The sequence below is a fragment of the Microcebus murinus genome, chromosome 7 (genome assembly GCF_040939455.1).
Source record: "Microcebus murinus isolate Inina chromosome 7, M.murinus_Inina_mat1.0, whole genome shotgun sequence".
Classification (NCBI taxonomy): Eukaryota; Metazoa; Chordata; class Mammalia; order Primates; family Cheirogaleidae; genus Microcebus; species Microcebus murinus.
In genome coordinates this window covers 23156029-23177889 of record NC_134110.1, presented here as the reverse complement: position 1 = coordinate 23177889, position 21861 = coordinate 23156029, and the positions used below count along the sequence as shown (strand labels likewise).

At 39.5% G+C, this 21861-nt stretch overlaps 1 protein-coding gene across 1 annotated transcript in view; it reads right to left on the bottom strand.

Annotated features, from left to right (window-relative positions):
- Window positions 1–305, bottom strand: part of GABRG3 (gamma-aminobutyric acid type A receptor subunit gamma3) — a 435843-nt gene extending 435538 nt beyond the window's left edge. Inside the window, exon 1 of the mRNA XM_012759954.3 lies at window positions 52–305. Within this exon, the coding sequence (XP_012615408.1) occupies window positions 52–104 (53 nt within the window). The 5' untranslated portion in view covers window positions 105–305. The remainder of the gene's footprint in view (window positions 1–51) is intronic.
- Between the last annotated feature and the right edge of the window lie 21556 nt (window positions 306–21861).

Here is a 21861-nt window from a genome sequence, read left to right as displayed (position 1 = left end):
CTCTCGCTGGCTCCAGGCCTCGGGGCGATGCGGGGCCCCCGCGCCACTTACCTTGCGTGCAAGCCTGAGAACAAGCAGAGGAGGAGCAGCAGCTTCGGGGCCATGGTGCCGCGCAGCTCGGGGCTGGGAGTCCGAGGCCTCAGCCGGGCTCGGCTTCCTCCGGAGCGCGGGCCTCGTCTCCGCCGGCTCTCCTCACCCCCGCTGCCTCCCCAGCTCTCCTCACCCTCGCTGCCTCCGACGCTGCCGGTCGCCGGTCGCGGCGCAACTCCGGCTCTGGGCGGCCGCGGCGGGACAGGTGTCTGCTCCCGCGGCTGGCCGCGCCCCCGACGGCCAGCGGGTCTGCGCGCGGCTCCGCGGGGCGCACGCGGGACGCCGGGCCACCGCGGCGCGCCGCCCCCACCTGCGCGCTGGCGCAGGGTCCGCGCAGCGGGACGGCGGGAGCGGGTGGGCGCCAGGGACCTCCTGGCGCTGCAGACCCGCGGTTCCCCCGGCGCCGCCCAGCCCGCGGGAAGCCTAGCGCAGCAGCCGAGCGCCGGTGGGCTCTGCCCGCGCTGTGCGGCTGCCCGGCGCTCGGAGGTGGGGGCAGCGCCGCGGCGGTCCTCGGCAGCGCCTGCGAGGCGGTCCCGGCGGGGAGGAGTTTCCCCAATTACACGCTTGGCAACGCACAAGAGGAAAAATCAAGGTTTGAATGGACTCAGAGTTTGAGGCCAAGAAAGTGGGGGAGGGCACTTAGGGGGAAAGGGAGGTCAGGGATATCCCAAGGGTGCCTGAAGAACGGGAGTGGCACCTCTAGCGCAGACAGGGAGCCCCACAGAGTAGTTTTCCTTCAGCGCTCCCTGACCTCCTGTTGCCCGCCCCTCCCAGCTCCATTTAGGCTCCCATTGCAAAGGGGGGAGGTGGTTTCCATCGCACACTTTGTGCTAAGTTGCTGGACTCCTCCTGTGCACTAGGAAGGTTCTGTGTTTGGAAAGGTGGCTTTCTGGGGAATATTTGGAAAAAAGCTCCCCCGACTTATGCCTTTCTCACGGAAAAGAAAGACTAACACCTACCAATAAAATGGACTGTCGAAGGTAGGAGCAAGAAAGATCCTTAGTCAAAAAGCAAAGGGCATTATTTTTGGTTGAACCATGAAGCGCACTTCATTCCATGTGTTTTCATATTCCAGAGACCAAAAACCGCATTTATGTTTTCATTTGTAAGAATTACTCAAAAAGCTAGTCTTTCATCACATAAGTGTTACGGTACCAGTAAATCCACTAGGAATTTTGCTTTTCTGTAAAAAATAATAGTTCTTAGAAAATATTTTACATTTTCAACTGCTATTCATAAAATTATGAAAGGATGTGATAATTGTTTCTTAAACATTGGCAAATAGCCTTGTTCAATATATAAGATAGCAAGTTGAGGCCCTCTGGTGTTTCCCCTCTTGTTTCTGGATTCCTCAACATGAACATGGCAAGGAAGTGGAGTGCAGTTGCTGTTGACGGTATTGCTCTTTAGCCGTGGAGCTGTCACCTCTTGACATGCCATCTTTCTGTCTCTGTGGGGTCCTGGGTTCGCCCAGATCACCCCTCCCCGGGACTTTTTCTGGCATCTGCATCCTCCTCTGCTTACCACATCTCTCCTACTGAAATATACACGCCTAACTTGGTTCCACTCTGCTATGAAGACTCGGTACTCCTGTACTCTTCCATCTCCAACATCTGTATCGCTTCTTCAAGTTTCAGGGATATATGAGCCTTTATCATACTCTGCCCTAATCTCTAATTTTATGCACCAAAAACTGAGCCTTTAAAAGTCAGTTAGATGATAATTTATTGTTCCTTAGTTGCTTGTAAAAATATGCCAAGTCTTCATACAATTTTTAAGTGTGCTATAAGAAAGCTTCAAGTAGAAACAATTCTGTTTTGCTTCCATTTTTAACACAATAATAGGAACACAGGTAAAAATAACTATTACACATTTGTAATATCAGAGACCTAGGACCAAGCCTTTGTTGAAGGGTTTATGTTGATTAAAGGTAAATTAAAATTCTCACATTATTTCTATTTCACAGACGGAGAAAGAGCACAGAGAAGTTAATCCACTTCCCCAAGATCACACAGCCAGTAAGTTGAGTACTAAGGGTTACAATTCAGGCGTTTGGCTCCAGTGTTTTTCTTAATCACTATGTCATACTGCCTCTCTGAGTTGGAGTTCATTAGACATTTGTTTTGGATTTTTGAGCAAAGTTTTAGACTCCTTACCATATTCTTTATTTTTTGAGCATGAGTAAAAATACTTACAAGTTGTTTATAATAGAAACAGGTGAGTGCTTGAATGATTTTGTAAAATATCAGTATAATGAGAAGTATCCTGAGATTTTTTTTTAATAATTCAATCAGTGGATGAAAAAATGTGATGCTTCTTTTGCATCCCTGTACTCTTTATTATTTTCCTTTCTGGCATATGTTCAATATGCTATTATTATGAATGAATACAACCTGACCTCTTCTGGCGTTTGGAATGCTTTGCTCCATGTATAAAACTTAGTGGGTCAGCTTGGTAGACCCGAACATTTTACCTTGGAAAAAGCCCCCTTTCCTGGAACAAGAATTTTTTAAAAACCTAAATGGGTTGAGAAGAAGGGAAAATTAAAAGCAAGCTTTCTGGCCCTAAGTGTGAAAGCAAAGCGCAAGGTCAAGAATCTTCAAAGGACAAGCTACTAGGCTTTGATTTTTCACCCTTGCCCAGGTTGACCGGCAGAGATGCTTTGCGGAGCATGCGCAATGCAATGCTCACTCTCCGTCCTGCCTCACCTTCTCCGTCTTCAGCACCAGAGAAGTTGACAGCTCACTTGGGCAGGCAGGGTTTACATCTCCTCACCCTAGCTCACAGGAAAAGGAGGGGAAATAAAAAGTAAGTGAAAAAGAGAGCCACTGCAAGATTGGTGCTTAATCGTAAAAGGTAAGATTTGGGGATCGATCCACAAAACCGGGGAACATACACTTCTGTGAGTGTGGAACGTGCTCCCGCTTGCGTGCTGCTTGGAGTTTGGGCTTTAGGGAGGTTGCGGGGGAAGACCTGGGCTGGCGTCTGCAGGAGGCGGGAAGCAAGCCCAGGAGCGGGAGACTGGCTGCCTTGGCCGCGGGACCCTCCTGCGGCTCCTCGAAGAACTGCGGCTCCGGTTCTTCCCACAGCCGGGCTCACCTCCTGCAGCGACCTGGAGCCCGGCCACCAAGCGGCTGAACCTGTCACCTGTTTCTTTTATAGTTTCGTTTTTTATAAAAACACCTTTCCTTCGTCAAGTAAAAAAAAATACTATGGAAGGATAATACACACACAACAAAATGCACTTACCTCAAAAGGATTGCTCAGTGAATTTTTACACATGTATATACCATATGTATATGAATATCATCCAGATTTTTACATATAGTATATATAATTACAGAATGTCTCAAAAGTACCTATACATAAGGAAAGTAGGGAATTGTAGCTAAAGGTACATTTACAAAATATTCATTACAAAATTTCGCAAAATGTTTCTTTTATATGGAGACTTTTGGGACACCCTGTATTACATAACATTTTTCTCTGTACCCCTTCCCAGTGGCTGGGCCATCATAAAGTCATTATCAACACTAGGTAACCGACCATTGTCTTCTGTCACATAGACTGGTTTTGTCTGCTCTTGCCCCTCATATACAGTCATGCATCATAATCTATTTATGTCCAGTTTCTCTCACCCAATGTAATGTCTATGAGATGCACCCTTATTGTTGCATGTAGCAATCATTCATTATTTTTTATTACTGCACATGGTAGTTCGTGTGAATTTACTACATTTATTTATTGGTTCCCATGCCAGTGGACATCTGGGTTGTTTGAAAACTTTGCAATATTATGAATAAAAGCTGACATAAATATTCCTGTACACATCTTTTGGTGGACATACGTCTTTATTGTACTTGATTATCCGACTAAAAATAGAATCTCTAATGACAAGAAAGGCATATGTTTGGCGATCATAAATATTACTAAAGAGATTTCCAAAGCAGTTGTATCCATTTACCACCCATTGGCTACACTTGAGTCCCATACAAAGTCTGGAGGAAATGTGGCCTTGTCATTCTTTTATAATTATCACCACTCTGATACTTCATTCTGGTTTTAATTTCATAGAACTTGTTTCAAATTCTTACCAGCCACTGAATATCTTCTTTTATGAAGTGTCATTTTAGTCTTTTGCCCCTTTTTAAAGCTAGCCCTTTTGTCTTCTTTTTATTTGTAGAAGCTATTTTTTAAAAAAAAAATGAGTCCTTTAATATATGTGTGATAAGTATCTTCTTTCAATTGGTTGTGTGCCTTGACATTTTCCAAGTGGAGTCTTTTCTGAATGTTATTGCTTTGTGTCCTGTTTAACAAATCATTGCCTACCCAAAGGTCATAAAGATGGTCTATTATCTATGTTTTCTTCTAAAGGCTTCATAAGAAAGCTCCTCTTTTAAGACTAGGCTTCACTCCTAATTAATTTTAGTATGTGATTTTATTTGTGAGCCAACGCTTATTTTCATACAGATAACTAATTGATCTAGCATGACTTTTCTAAAATACCATTCTATTACCAGTAAATTTGCATAAATTAGGTGACCATATATACATGCATCTTTTTCTGAACTCTGTTCTCTTTACCTATTTGTTTATATTTGTACCCATACCACACTTTTAAAAATTACTATAGTTTTAATTTTTCTTAACTCTGAGTTTTTGTTTTTGCTATTCTAGGTTATTTGCACTTCTGAGTATAAATCAGCTTGTAAGTTTTTCCCCAATTTTCCAACTATTCTCTCTGAAATATTCACAAGCTTACAAAGAAATTATGAAAATAATGCAAAAATTTCTATGTAATATTATTTAATCTACAGCCCATAGTCTAATGTTTCTAGTTGTTCTGATAACACTTTCAATAGCATCTTTCCTATATAGTCTAAGATCCCATTTGGGATCACACATTTCACTAGTTATTGCATTCTTTTATCCCTGTTTTTAATCTGGAACAGGTTGTATTTTCTTTTTTTTTTATTTTTTGGACTTTTTAATCTTTCACAACATTGATGGTTTCAGTAGACATAAGATTTTTTTTGTAAAATGCACCTCAGTGTGTGTCTGTCTGCTGTTTCCTCATGATCTGATTCAGGTTATATATTTTTGGCAGGAATATGACATAAGTAACGTTGCTTTTCTCAGCACTTCACCTTAGGAGGCCCACAATGTTGGTCTGTCCTATTGTGGGTCACAATCATCATTTAGTTAAGTTGGTATGTGCCAGGTTTCACCACTGTAAAGTTCCTTTTTTTCTTTTTAAATTGCTAATTATTCTTTAGGGACATTATTTGACAATATTTATTTTAGTTTTAATATGCCTTGGTGATTCTTGCCTGCTGGCTGTGAATGGTGATTTTCTAGCTTGGTTTTTCCTCTACATTTATTTGTTGCTATTGTTCTGTAAGGAAGCACTATCCGTCTTTCTCTCTTGTTGTTTTCAATATGGACTCACAGTTTCTTGTTTTATTCAATGCTTTTTAATCCATTACTGTCATTATTTATTGTTATTCTTGAATTATTCAAGAATTAGACAATAGGAGCCTCTTCAAGCTGGTTTCTAACTGCTTTTAGCATGTCCCCAATATTTTTTTAGATTCACCTCAATATTTTTATCTTTAAAAAATTTTTTAAGTTTTCCCCAGGTTTACTGAGGTATAACAGACAAATAAAATCTCATATATTTAAGAGGTACAACATGATGATTTGATATATGCATACACTGTGAGATGGTCACCATAATCCAGTTGACACATCCTTCACCTCACAGTTACCTTTTTTCCCTACTTTCTGGAGCAGCAAGATTGTCAAGGCTCACTCATAATTTCTTTTCCCAGTCCGTGAATCCAAAATCTACCTGGTTCCTTTCAATGGAAAATGATATTTAGAAAGCAATATCTAATTGTTCTGGAGTATTATTGATTTGAGGCAAGAATACATATGCCATATGTATTATGATATAATAATACTATTATATATTCTAATTAATGAGTATATACTAATGTCTCCCATAGTTCTTCCTTGCTTTCACACATTCTCTATTTTTAACTCTCTCTTTCCATTGTGAGATTCCCAATTTTCAACAAAATTAATATATTTTTTAATTTGCTTAACCTACAATACTACACATGATGTAGTTTCAGAATCACAGTAACCATGCTACTCTGAAAAGAGGACCTCTAAGTTGATGTCAGGATTTGTTTTCAAATCTTTTTGCTCCCCCTTTAGCTAAGAATATGCTCAAAAGTTATTTAATATAGTGGTTTTTTCTTTCAATGTGGTTATGCCATTAATTTAAAGTAGAGCTGAATTCATTTGTTTCTATTTGTATTCAACTTTAGGGATTTTCCCCATTATTGGACATCTAATTTTATTTTGGAATATGTAAAATTTTAACATGATTCCAAAAATCAAAACTATGCAAAGTGAAACAAGGAATACCCAGAGAAGTGTCATTGCTTCCCATCACTTCTACTTGCTCTTGTCACACACACACACACACACACACACACACCTCCTCTATATAAAACATTTCATTAATTTTCACAAAAAATAAACAGAGGAATAACTATTTTCTCATTTCCCTTTCTTTCTGACATAAAACATTGCATACTATATAAAATTTTATGTGCTGTTTCTTAACTTCTTCAATAACGTACCTTGGAAATACACCTGCTAATGCAGCTTTTACTCATCCTTTCTACATAGCTGCATAGTACTTTATTGTATGGAAATATCATAATTTTTAATCAGTTTACTTCATTGGGGTATTTTAGTAGTTTCTGAAATGTTGCAAATACATATAATGCTAAATCACACAAATTTGTGAATGCCTGTTTTCATATTGTTGGAGAAGTATCTTCAGGGAAAACTCCTAGAAGTGGGATTTCTAGGTAAAAGGGTGTACGTGTAGCTCAGTCAGATATTGCCAAATTTCCTTAACATGGAAAATTTTTCTTTGTTTCTCATTCCTACTACCAATGAGAGATGGTACCTCCTCCATAAGCTTGCCAGTAAAGTGTACTTTTAAGTATGTTAAATTTTACCAATATAAGCAGTGAGAGATGATATCTCGACATAGTTCTAACATGCATTTTTCTTATTACGGTAATATAAAACATTTAAAAATATTTAGGGCCATTTTATACTTTAATTATCTTTTCTTGTCCTTAGCACAATTTTCTATCAGATTTCTTCATATTTTGTCCTCAAATTTTACATTACAGATATTAGCTCTTTTCTGTGGTATATGTTACAAATAATTTCTTCCAGTTTGTCATTTGTCTTTTGATTACATTTTCTCATCATGGAATTTTTAAACATATTTATCCAAATTAATATTTTATTGCATCTGGATTTGGAAACATAATTAGAAAGCTTTCCCTTACACTCAAGTTATAAAAGAAGTTACCCATGATTTTTTCTGGTACCCAGGTGATTTTCTGTTTTACATTTATATCTCCAATCTATTTGAATCATACCCTTATGTAATATGTGAGGTACAATGTAATTTTACTATTTTCCAAATGACTATCTGAATCTTCCCACACTACTAATTTAAAAATTCAAATTGGCCCCACTGGTTTGAAATGCCACAATTATTATGTACTAAATTTCCATATATACCTGGATCTATTTTTAGATTTATTTTCCATTTCAGTGGATAGTTTTTTAGTAATATGTTATTACCACCATTTTAATAGTAGAGATGTTGTACATATTTTAATATCTGTTTGGACTAGTATTAGCTTAGTCTTCTTGTTCAGTATTTTCATGTATTTTTACATATTTATTTTTTCAAATTAACTTTACTCTCAACTTTCACAGCTCCAGAAAAACCCTTTTTATGTTTTAGTGGACTTCTATTAAATGGATAAATTAACTTAGGGAGAAGCTACATCATTATGATGTTGAGTCGTCCTATACAATAACAAGTAATACATTTTCTATTTGTTCATAAGTACTTCATGTAGAGTTTTCATATTTATTAAGTCTATTTATAATACTTTTATCTTTTTTATTTCTACTGCAAATGTTTTCTCTTCAAGTATCCTCTGATTGGTTATTATTCACTAATATAAATGTTTCTATTATTTTATATTATTTTTATGTCCTGCTTGATTCCTGAATTCTCTTAATGTTTGTGTTGGTTTTATCACTGATTCTCAAGTTTTTTCCAGTTTTACTATCACATTCCTCCCAATTTTTATGGCTCCAATAATTTTCTTTTATCTAATTGCAAGGGCTAATATTTTGTACAAAGTGACAAAGAATAGAGGACATAATAGGCACCTTTTTCCTAGCCCAAATCATAATGGAAAGATCTTTAGTGGGAGACAGACTGACAGACAGAAGGAGGAAAAAGAGGAAAGACCCATAAATAACTATTTTGAGGGATTTTATAAATAGCAGGAATGGGTGTTGAAACATGTCAGACTTTTATAGTTTCAGTGGAGATAATCAAATAATTTTTCTCCATAGTGAATTATATTACTGAATTTCTTACTATGTGTACTCTCAAACTAAATTTTCCAGTTGTCCTTCATTTTCTATGTTTTCAAACAATTTATTTGGCATCAGGATTATGTGATTTTTGTATGTTTGGTAGAATTCCCATGTGGAGATATATGAGCCCTTGTGTGTGTGTGTGTGTGTGTGTGTGTGTGTAGACGTTTCTTGATAATTTTCTCTTTTCCTTCTACAGGAAATGGCCTCTTTAAGCATTCTATCTCTAATGGAGTCAAGATCAGCAGTAAACTGTATTTTCCTGATAAATTCATGTATGTTCCAAATTTTTTGAATAAAGGTGTGCTAAATAGTCTCTGATGACTTCATTTTTCTCTGTATTAATAATATCATTTATTTTGTTTATATTCCCCCTTTTCCCTTCATTAAGCAGTTTGTATATTTAATTTATTAATCATCAGGGTTTTGACTTATTAATTACGTCTATTGTTCATTCTCTACATAATTAAATTCTGCTTTTATCTTTATTTCATTTACCTTGTACTTTCCTTTGGTTTATTTTCATGTTCTATTTCTAGCTTTTGAATGAGAATTTGTCTTTTACATTTTTCATTTTTATATATGTGTTAAATAATATGAATATTCTTCTGATATGCCTTAAAGAAATTTCATAAATGTCTTAAATCAAGTGTTATTGTTTTGTTTTCATATTTTTTGGAGATGGCATCTCACTCTGTCCCCCAGACTGAAGTACCATAGCACAGTCATAGCTCACTGCATCCTCGAACTCCTGGGCTCAAGCAATCCTCCTACCTCAGCCTTCCAAGTAGCTGGGACTACAGACATGTGCCACCACACTGGGCTATTGTGTGTGTGTGTGTATGTGTGATTGTGTAAAGACAGAGTCTCACTATATTACCCAGGATGGTCTCAAACTCCTGGTCTCAGGTGACTCCCTTCTTGGCCTCACAGACAGCTGGAATTACAGGCCTGAAGCCACCATGCCCAGGTGAATTTTCGGTTTCTAATTCCACTTTTTAAAACTTGACAAATAATAATTGTACATATTTATGGGATAAAATGTGATGTTTTGATATATGTGTACATTGCAGAAAGATTCACTCATGCTAATTAGCATATTCATCAACTCATCTACTTATTTTTTATAGTAAGAATGTTTAAAGTCTACTGTTTAGGTTTTAGAGACAACATGGCTAACCAGAGATACCAGCTGCCAGATCATCTCAGTATGAAAGACAAATTTTAGATGAAAACAAACAAACATATATACGTTGGGTGTAACTCTGGGGGAAAAGTGCCAGAACCTACCAGAGGTTCAACTGGAAGAAGCTGCAGAGCAGAACAAGAAGGAGCAAGGTATCCACAGAGATCAACCCCCAGGAGGCTTGGAGTCCAGCGAAAAGGGTAGGTGGAGCAGTTTGTTTCTCCTTCCCTCGCATCTCTGGCAGTCAGCAGGCTCCCTCACGAGACCAAAAGCTGCTGCCACCAGTGAATTGCAAGCTTCGTGAGGACAAAACACCAGGCTGCCAGCACCCTCATAGTCACTACCCATCACCGCAGACCTGAGCTGAGATGGCAGGGGCCATATTGCTTCTCCACCCACCGTGAGCCTTTGTCCTTCCCATGGGGCTTCAGCTCCTCAAGTTTTCATCTCACTCATTCCCACACAAACATTTCCCAACTCTGGCCCACACTGTAAGAGCTTCAGGGGCCAGTGGGTCTAGGGGAAAGTGAATGACCCCAAAGTCTGGATACTCTGGCTGGGCTGTCATCCAGGGACAGGGACAGAGATGACCATAATGCAAGGTGTCCTCCATCCAGACTCTTTTCCTCCCCTTCCCCTGCCCCACTCACAGCTGCCAAGAGAGATGACTGAGCCGGGGCTCTCAGGAGCAGCTGCTTCCTCACTGTTGCTGCATCTACCACACAGAGGCTTCCACAGAGACTAGGGCTCAAACCTTTCCTTTTAAAGACCTGCAGCAGACTAAGGGGTGCTCAGACTGTGAGCTCCCTGCTCACTGGCCCTCCCCAGTGCTGCTTGCCCGGCTGCTCCATCAGAGCAGGTCACGCCCCAAAGCAGAGAGGCATCAAAGCTGCTTGAACATCCCTTAGGCAACTTGGGACCAGCACACTTCTCTCTGGAATAGTTAGGGATTGATCTTTGGGGACTCATGGACAGGCCCACAGTCTAGATCCTATACCTTCAGGACACAGTTGTGTTGCTCAGGGGCATGGAGCGGAGGATTTGTGAACTAATCTTGGGAGGATAGGGAGCCCATATGGGCAGAACTGAAAAGAGAGTGCAGTGTGGGTCCCAGTGGCAGCACACTTGTGGAACACCCCTTCCCCCCACAGGAAGGCTCCACTCTCAGCTCAGGGAAGGATCCTTGACAGGGAAGCTCCCACCCTGCAGCACCATTGCCGGGGAGCTCAGCTAGTTTGAGCTCCTGCCTGCTGGCAGATACCAGAGGGAGACCACAGAGCAGGGGAAGTGGCAAAAGAGCAAAACCTGCTTCTGACAGCCAGACTGTGAATCTCTAATAACCCCTCTTGAACAAGCAGACTTACTGGCTGGGTGGGGCCACATCGACCCCTCCCTGGTGGTCAACCTCTGCCAGAAGCCTAGGAGGGGAGGGGACATTTGACCTCTCCTAAAATAGTTATCTTATTAGCTTTGGTGGAGCCTGAGGGCAGGCTCACCTGACCCAGCCCTGCCCAGCCATACTCCCCAACCTACCTTTGCTGTGGTGGAGAATCAGGCCTCATCTGGAAGTTCCAGGGCCCCACCCACCAGCTGGGGCATTTGAGTGCTTCCCCTGAAGGGCTAGAGCTGATGAAAGGTACCAAAAAGCACCCTGCAGCTGGTTCTTTCTGGCAAAAACTGGCAGGGAGGTCAGTTTGTACAACCCTTTACACCATTTGCTAATTCAAATCATATAGGGTGTGGTTGATTCTTACCCACAAGCATCACCTATTGTCTCAGAGATTAAACTGGGTGTGCCAATACAATTCACACTGTTAAGACCATAGGGCTAGGGAAAGAGAAAGGCCTCCAAAGACCACCATCCTCAGTCACCAACAATAGACAGAGAATCTGCCCATGCACATAGCTCACCATTGCTACAGCCTATAAACAGCTAGCAAGTGGAAAAGTCACCACACTGAGGATATCTATAATCAAGGCATCCATCCAGAACCTAGACCACCATCAATGTACCAGAAGAAAAGCCAAAGGTTTTTACCCAACATATGCTACAGACAAACCCTTATGAGTGAGTAGGTTGGGTGGGGTGGGGAATCTCCAGCTAAACAAAAGAAAATCCAAAAATAAGAAGTGACAGCTTCCCTACTTAAGAAGAAATCTGTAAAAGAACTCCAGAAGTATGAAAAATCAGAGTGAAAAGACACCCCCAAAAGGGAACACTAGCTCTCTAGCAATGCATACCAGCCAAAATGAAAATATTAAATTGACAGATAAAGAATCCAAATATGAATTGTAAGGAAGCTCAATGAAATCCAACAGAAAATGGAAAACCAACTCAATGAAACCACAAAAACAATTCAGAAAATGAATGAAAAATTTACTAAAGAGATTGACACAAATTAAAAAAAAATAGAACTTATGGAAATGAAAAATTTATTCAAGGAATTACAAAACACAGTGGAAAGCCTTAAGAATAGTTTAGATTAAACAGAAGAAAAAAAATCTCAGAAATTGAAGACAACACCTTTTGATTAAGTAAACCAGTTGCAGAGATTTAGCAGACAAATAATAACAACAACAAAAACCCCCAAAGCCTACAAGAAATATGGGATCATGTGAAGAGGCCCCACATAAGAATCAGAGGCATCCCTGATGATGAAGAAGAAAATACACAAGGGTTAGATAATCTATTTGAGGAAATAATTTAGGAAAATTTCCCTAGCCTTGCTAGAAATCTAGGTATCCAGGTACAAGAAGCTAAAAAGATTCCTGAGAGATTCATTGCAAAGAGGAAAGCATTACGACACATAGCCATCAGACTTGCCAAAATAAACAAGAAAGAGACCCTCCTACAAGATGTAAGGTAAATGCAGTAGGTAACCTATAAAGGAAAACCCATCAAACTAACTGCAGACTTCTCAACTGAGACATTACAAGCTAGAAGGGAATGGAGTCCCATTCTCAGTCTTCTCAAACAGAGCAATGCCCAGCATGGAATTTTGTATCCTGTAAAACTAAACTTCTCATATGAAGGAGAAATAAAGACCTTCTCAGATAAGCAAACACTGAGGGAATTCGTCCAAACAAGACCTGACATCCAGGAAGTACTCAGAACAGTATTACACACAGATCAGCACAATAGACACTCATCAGTATAAAATCATCCAAAAGCCAAAGGTCAAAGGCCAGGTACCACAATGGCTCAAGAGAGAAAACAAAACAATAAAATTCTACTCAACAAGATGAATAGAAATCCACTCTACTTATCAATTCTTTCAATATATGTGAATGGCTTGAACTTTCCATTGAAGAGACATAAACAGGCCAAATTGAAAGTATACACAAGCCAAGTATCTGCTATCTTCAGGAAACATATCTGACCCACAAGGACTCATTCAGACTCAAAGTGAAGGAATGGAAAACAATATTCCACACAAATGGAAACCAAAAGAAAGCTGGTGTAGCAGTTCTCATTTCAGATAACTCAGTCTTCAACAAAAGTAATGAAGGACGAAGATGGTTATGACATAATGGTAAGGGGAACAATTCAACAAGAAGACATAACAATTCCTAACTCAGCTGCACCCAGTTCATAAAGCAAATCCTACCTGATCAAAACAAAATGATAAACAGAAGCACTGTAATAGATATGGATGTCAACATCCCTCTGACAGAACAGGACAGATTCTCCAAACAGAAAATAAACAACAAAAAGATGGACTTAAACAGAACTCTATAATAAATGGGCCTGACTGATATTTACAGAACATTCTCCCCCAAAACCACTGAATTCACATTTTTTCCTGAGCTCATGGGACATTCCCTAAGACTGACCATATCCTGGGCCACAAAACATGTCTCAACAAGTTAAAAAAAAATAGAAATTATACCACACATCTTCTCAGACCATAGTGGAATAAAATTAGAAATCAACTCAAAAAGAAACACTCATCTTGGCACAAATATAGGGAAACTGAACAACCTAATGCTAAATTATTATTGGGTTAAGGAGGAAATTAGGATGAAAATGAAAAGATTCTCTGAACTAAACAATAAAAGGAACACAAGTTATCAAAATCTGAGGGACACAGCTAAAGCAATCCCGAGAGGAAAATTTATAGCCATCAATGCCTACAGCCAAAAGACTGAAAGACCACAAATCAACAATCTCACAAAACAAAAATAAAAAACAATAACAAAAAAGTATGTGGAAGATTAATAAAACAAAAAGTTGGCTCTTTGAAAAGATAAACAAAATTGACACATATCTTGCTACATTAACTAGAAGCAGAAAAGAAAGGATTCTAATAAACACAATCAGGATTGAAAAAGGAGAAGTCAGAACTGATACCATGGAAATACAAAATATCATCTGTAAATACTGTAAAAATCTCTACATACATAAACTCGAACATGTGGAGGAAATGCACAAATTTTTATAAACACACAGCCTCCCTATGCTCAATCAGGAAGAAATAAAGTGCCTGAACAGACTAATATCAAGTACAGAAATTGAAGCAGCAATAAAAAAACTTCCTACCAAAAATGTCCCCAACCAGATGGTTTCACACCCAAATTTTACCAGACCTACAAAGAATTGGTGCTTATCCTGCAGAAATTATCCCACATCAAGAAAGAAGAAATGCTTCCTAATAGGTTTTATGAAGCCAACATCACCCTGACATGAAAGCCAGGAAAGGACTTAACAAAAAAGAAAACTACAGACCAATATCCCTTATGACTATAGATGCAGAAATTCTCAATAAAATCCTAGCAAACTGAATTCAGGTGCTTATCAAAAAAATAATCCACCACAACCAAGTGAGCTTCATTCCAGAAATGCAGGAATGGTTCAACATAGACAAAATTATAAATGTAATTCACCACATAAATAGAAGTAAAAACAAAGACCGTATGATCCTCTTAGTACATGCACAAAAAGCATTTGAGAAAATTCAGCACTGTTTTATGATAAGAATGCTTAACAAAATAGACATAGACTTACCTAAAAATGATAAAAGCCACATATGACAAACCCACAGCCAACATCATATTGAATGGGGAAAAATTGAAAGCATTCCCTCTTAGAACTGGAGCCAGAAAAGGTTGCCCTCTATCACCACTTGTATTCAATCATGCTGGAAGTCCTAGCCAGAGCAATCAGACAAGAGAGGGAAATCAAAGGAATCCAAATGTGGGCAGAAGAGATCAAATTATTGCTCTTTGCTAATGATATCATATTATATCTAGAAAACCCCAAAGATTCTGCCATGAGACTATTGGAATTGATAAACAAATTCAGCAAAGTCTCAGGTTACAAAATCAATGTACACAAATCAGTAGCATTCATATATGCCAACAACAGTCAAACAAGACCGAAATCAATGACTCAATATCCTTCATAATAGCAACAAAGAAAATGAAATACTTAGGAATATATTTAACTTAGGAGGTAAAAGACCTCTACAGAGAGAACTATGAAACACTGAGGAAGGAAATAGTAGAGGATGTAAACAGGTGAAAAACTACACCATACCATGTTCATGGATCAACAGAATAAACATTGTTAAAATGTCTATATTACCCAAAGTGATCTACATACTCAATGGAATTCCTATTAAAATACCAATATCACTTTTTGCAGATCTAGAAAAAATAATTCTATGCTTCGTATGGAACCAGAGAAGACCCTGAATTGCAAAAGCAATCTTAAGCAAAAAGAACAAATTGGGAGGCATCCATTTACCTTCAAGCTATACTACAAGAATATAGCAACCAAAACAGCAAGATACTAGAACAAGAACAGAGACATAGCCCGGTGGAACAAAACAGAGAACCCAAATAGAAAACAATCCCCACATAGTCATTTGATCTTTGACAAAGCAGACAAAAACATAGACTGGGGAAAAGAATCCTTATTCAGTAAATGGTGCTGAAAAAATTGGATAGCCACATGTAGAAGACTGAAACAGGATCTGTACCTCTCACCTCTCAAAAAATCAACTCACAATGGATAACAGACTTAAACCTATGGCATAAAACTGTAAGAATTCTAGAAGAAAATCTTGGAAAAATTCTTACAGACATTAGCCTAGGCAAAGAATTTATGAAGAAGACCCCAAAGGCAATCACAGCAACAACAAAAATAAATAAATGGGACTTGATCAAATTAAAAAGCTCTGTATAGCCAAGGAAATGATCATGAGAACCTACAGAATCAGAGAAAATGTTTACATGCTGCACATCTGGTAAAGGGCTAATAAGTAGAACTTACAAAGAACTCAGGAAAATCAGCAATAAAAAAATCAAACAACCCTATTAAAAAGTTGGCAAAGGACAGGAATAGAAACCTTTCAAAAGAAGACAGATTCGTGGCCAAGAAACATATGATAAAAATTTCAACATCTCTAATCAACAGGAAAATGCAAACCAAAACCACAATGAAATATCACTTAACTCCAATGAGAATGGCTTTCATCAAAAATTCCCCAAACAACAAATGTTATCATGGATGCAGAGAAATGGGAACACTCTTACACTTTTGGTGGGACTGCAAACTAGTACAACCTCTATGGAAATTAATATGGAGATACCTCAAAGGACTCAAAGTAGAACTACTATTTTATCCAGCAATCTCACTATTGGGTATTTGTCCAAAGGAAAAAAAGATATTTTATAACAAAAACATCTGCACTTGGGTGTTCATAGCAGCACAATTCACAATTGCAAAGATGTGGAAACAACCCAAGTGTCTGTCAGTACATAAGTGGATTAATAAAATGTGGTAAATGCATAGCATGGAGTACTACTCAGCCACAAGAAACAATGATGAGCTAACACCTGTTGTATTATCCTGGATGGAGCCGGAGCCCATTCTTCAAAGTGAAGTATCACAAGAATGGAGAAACAATCACCACATGCACTCACCATTAAACTGGTACTAATTGATCAACACTTATGTGCACATATGGAAGTAACATTCATAGGGCGTTTGGCAGGTGGGAGGGGGTAGGAGAGGATGGGTAAATTTACACCTAATGTGTATAATGCATGATATCTCAGGGTTGGGCATGCTTGTAGCTCCAACTTGGGTGGTGCAAAGGCAATATATAGATATATGACTAAATCATTTGCACCCTTGTAATATTCTGAAATTAAAAAGAATAAAAAGTGCATACTACCCAAAGCAATATAAAGATTAAACACAATCCCTATACAAATCCAATGACACTTGTCACAGAAATTTAAAAAATCCAAAAATTCACACGGAACTACAAAAGATCCAGAATAGCCAAAGCAATCTTGAAAACAAGAACAAAGCTAGAGGTATCACACTCCCTGATTTCAAAACATTTTACAAAGCTACAGTAATTAAAATAGTATGTCACTGGCATAAAAACAGATACATTGACCAATAGAACAGAATAAAGAGCCTAGAAATGAACTCATACATTCATGGCTAATTCATTTTTGACAAAGTTGTCAAGAACATATAATGGGCAAAGGACAGTTTCTGCAATAAATGGTGGTTGAGAAAATTGGATATTCACAGGCAGAAGAATGAAATTGGACCTGTGTCTCACAACATATGCAAAAATCTACGCAAAATAAAGACTAAAACATAAGACCTTAAACTGTAAAACTACTAAAAAAATATAAAGGAAAAATCTCTACATTAGTTTTGACAATGATTTCTTATATCTCATAAAGTTTTATGTGTAATTTTAATTATGTTTGCTTTTTAGAAATTTCACAGAATTTTTACATCTCCCTTTCATCCTGTTATTTAGTAGAAGAATTTTTAAATTCCTATTTGGAAAAGAACTTTTTTCATTTTTTAAATATTATTGTATTATTACCTACGGTCAGAGTGTTATTTTATAAAACTTCTACATTATATACTGATATTTTTATTTTGGTAAGTGACCTAATAAGTGATTAATTTTGCAGCTTTTCCATGTATATTTGAAAAGAAGGTATATTCTTAATTATGCATGATTATGAGCATGTAATTTTCTGTGTCTGAAAAATGACTTAAAAATAGGACCAGGGCATGGTGGAATGTAAGATTAATTCACTTGAAAATAAAATGCATATTTCCTGCAATGACCCAATTCAAATTGGTCTAATAAAGGCCTTGCAAACTCAAAGGCCTGCAGGATGAGGCAGGCTTCATAGATGACTAAAACGTCTATATGGCAAGAACTGTGAACAACAGTATGATGGATTCCCTTCCAAAGCAGGATGAACACATGTCCTGACTTGCTCAAGACAACTTTGATTTATGCCAGTTGTCTTCATGTAAGTAGTAGTATTATGCCCCTCTTAAAAGAGTCCTGGTTTAGTAAAATCAAGATGGCGGACAAGAAACACCGCCAGACAGAGTGTCTCTGCAGAAAAGACAGATTCTAGCAGAAATTAGAAGAAAGAAGTAAGAAGACGAGCATTCAGCATACGAGGGTCGGAAGGAGGGGTACCGGAGACCACAGGAGACTCCACAGAAGGAGGTTGCGGAGGAGAACTGGAAGCTGAGACCTCCAGAGCAGCCCGGAGACCAACGGGTAGGGTAGGTGGATCGGCCACATTTCCCCTCCCCTGCATCTCGGATTGCTGGTGGACTCCCCAGTGGGTAGAGAGACCTGCGGACACCAGCCGAGAGACGGCCGCTGCCAGTGAGCAGTAAGCCAGTAGCGGATGCGGCACCAGGCTCCCAAATCCCTCGGGGAACCTTCGTGTGCACAGACCTGGGCCACCCGGCAGGTGCCATATTGCCTCATTTTCCCCTCCGCCTACCCTACCCTTGGCTACCCAGAGAGACAATATAGCCACCAGCTGGAGGCACCTCCAAGAAACAGGACCTTCCCTTCTGGGGCCCCACAGCTGATGAAAGGGAACTCAGACTATGAGCTCCCTACCCATCAGCCCTCCCAGGTGCTGCTGGCACGGTGATCCCAGGAAAATGGGGCAGACCCTGAGGCTGAGGGACATAGACCCAGCTTGGGCTCCCGGTGGGTGAATTGGGACCGGCACTCCTCTCCCTGGTGGGGATATAGTTTGAACTCTGGGGCCCAGAGGTCGGACCTGCAGACCAGATCCCGTGCACTGAGGTCTTGCATTGCCCGAAGCACAGAAGGGATATACCTGAACAGCCTACTGAGGTGTGTGTGCCTTCAGGGGCAGATCAGCGCACTAGAGGGCAACCCTCTTCCCAAAGGGAGGCCGTGTGCCCACCCCAGGTGGCGTTCCTGTGGAGGGAACCTCCTCACCAGCTTCACAGTCAGGGGAGGCCTGGTGGCGTGTGGTCTGGCCTGCTAGCAGAGGCCAAAGAGTAGCTGCAGAGTTGGGGAGGGTGGAAAGAGGGGAAGCCCATTCCAGACTGTGGGTCTCAGACAGCCCCACCCCACACGCAGACTTTCTGACTGAGCAAGGCCTTTCCAGCCCCTCCCTGACAGCTTTACCTGGAAGCAGAGAACAGAACTTTGACCCCTGCTAACAACATTGGTGGTGCTTGAGGGCAGGCTTACCCAACCCAGCTCCGCCCAGATTCACTCTCAGACCAGCCCTCACTGAGGGGGAGAAAAGGACATACCTGGAAGTCCCAGGGCCCCACCGACCACCTGAGGCACTAGAGTGCCTCTCTATAGGAACAAGATAGTGTTCTAGTTCAAAACAAGATAGTGTTTTATGTCCTGTTATCAGGACACAAAAACAACAGCGTAGCCTGTTCTTCTGAGCAAGCGCCACTTACTGACAGGGAGGACATCCTCCACACCCTTTTCATGGCACCTACTGACTCATTATACAGGGAGTGGTCGAATCTCACCCACAGACACCACCTACCGGCTCAGAAACTAAACAAGGCATGTGAATACCCAAATGAAAACCTAAAGGAAAGAAACAACAACTGATCAACATGGGAAGAAATCAGCGAAGGAACTCAGGAAATATGAAGATCCAAACGGAAAACACACCTCCAAAGAGGAGCACCAGCCCCCTAGAAACAGACACCAACCAAAATCAGGCAACCAATATGACAGAAGAGGAATTTCGAATGTGGATCATAAGAAAATTCAATGACCGGCAAAAATAACTTAATAACCAACACAAAGAAACCACAAAAAGTCTCCAGGATCTGGAACAAAAGTTCACTAAAGAAATCAACACAATGAAGAAAACTTTAACCGAGCTCCTGGAAATGAAGAATCAATTCAGGGAACTACAAAATAGAGTGAAAGTCTCAAGAACAGGGTAGATCAAAGAGAAGAAAAAATCTCAGAGATGGAAGATAACACCCTCCAACTAAATAAATCAGTCACAGAGATAGAGCAGAGAAACAGGAGAAAAGAGTAAAGCCTATAAGAAATGTAGGCTTATGTGAAGAAACCTAATGTCAGGGTCATGGGGTTACCAGAAGCAGAAGAAGACAACACTCATGAGTTGGACAAGCTATTTGAAGATATAATAGAGGAAAATTTCCCAGGCCTTGCTCAAAATCTCGATATACAAGTTCAAGAAGCTCAGAGGACCCCTGGGAGATTCAATGCAAACAGGAAGACATCACGACATGCAGTCATCAGACTGACCAAAATATCAGCTAAAGAAGCCCTTCTAAGAGCTGTAAGATGAAAGAAGCAAGTAACATACAAGGGAAAGCCAATTTGAATAACACCAGACTTCTCTACTGAGACTTGACAAGCAAGGAGAGACTAGGGCCCCATTCTCACCCTTTTGAAACAAAACAATGCCCAGCCTAGAATCTTATTCCCTGCAAAACTAAGCTTCGTATATGAAGGAGAAATAAAAAACATTCTCAGATAACCAAAGTCTCAGAGAATTCACCAAGACAAGACCAGCCCTACAAGAAGTACTCAAAACAGTGTTACGCATGGAACGCCATAATAAAAACTCACGATTATAAAAACAACCAAAACCCAAAGATTAAAGGCCAGATATTACAATGGCTCAAGAGAAAAATCAAAGCAACAACATCCAACCCAACAGAATGAACAGTAATCTACCTTACCTATCAGTTCTCTCAATAAATGTGAATGGCTTAAACTCTCCACTCAAAAGACATAGGCTGGCAGAATGGATAAGAAAATACAGGCCAAGTATATGTTGTCTTCAGGAAACACATCTAACCTGTAAGGATGCATATAGACAAAAAGTAAAAGGGTGGAGATAAGTATTCCAAGCAAGTGGAAACCAAAAGAAGGCTGGTGTGGCAGTTTTAATTTCAGACAATTTAGTTTTTAAACCAACAAAAGTAGTGAAAGATAAAAATGGTCATTATATAATGGTGAAGGGCACAGTTCAACAAGAAGAGATAACAATTTTAAATATATATGCACCCAACTTAGGTACACCCAGACTCATAAAGCAAACTTTACTGGATCTAAGCAAATTGATTAATAGCAACTCCATAATCACTGGAGATTTCAACACCCCACTGACAGCACAAGACAGATCCTCCAAATAGAAAATTAATAAAGAAATAATGAACTTAAACAAAACTCTAGAACAATTGGGTCTGACTGACATTTACAGGACATTCTACCAAAATCCACTGAATATACGCTCTTCTCATCAGCTCACAGAGCATTCTCTAAGATTGACCATATCCTAGGACACAAAGTAAATCTCAAGAAATTTAAAAAAATAGAAATCATACCATGTATCTTCTCAGATCACAGTGGAATAAAAGTAGAAATCAATCGTAACAGAAACTCACATTTCTACACAAAAACGTGGAAATTAAACAACCTTCTACTAAATGATTACTTCATAAATGAAGAAATTAAGATGGAAATAAAAAAATTCTATGAACAAAATGACAATGGAGAGACAAGTTATCAAATCCTCTGGGACATAGCTAAAGCAGTTCTGAGAGGAAAGTTTATCTCCATAAATGCCTATAACGAAAAGTCAAAAAGATCACAAATAGACAATCTAATGAAATGACTGAAAGAGCTGGAAAAAGAAGAACAGACCAACCCCAAACCCAGCAGAAGAAGTGAAATCAACCAGATCAAATCAGAACTAAACGAAATTAAAAACAGGGAAGGTACTCAGGAGATTAATAAAAC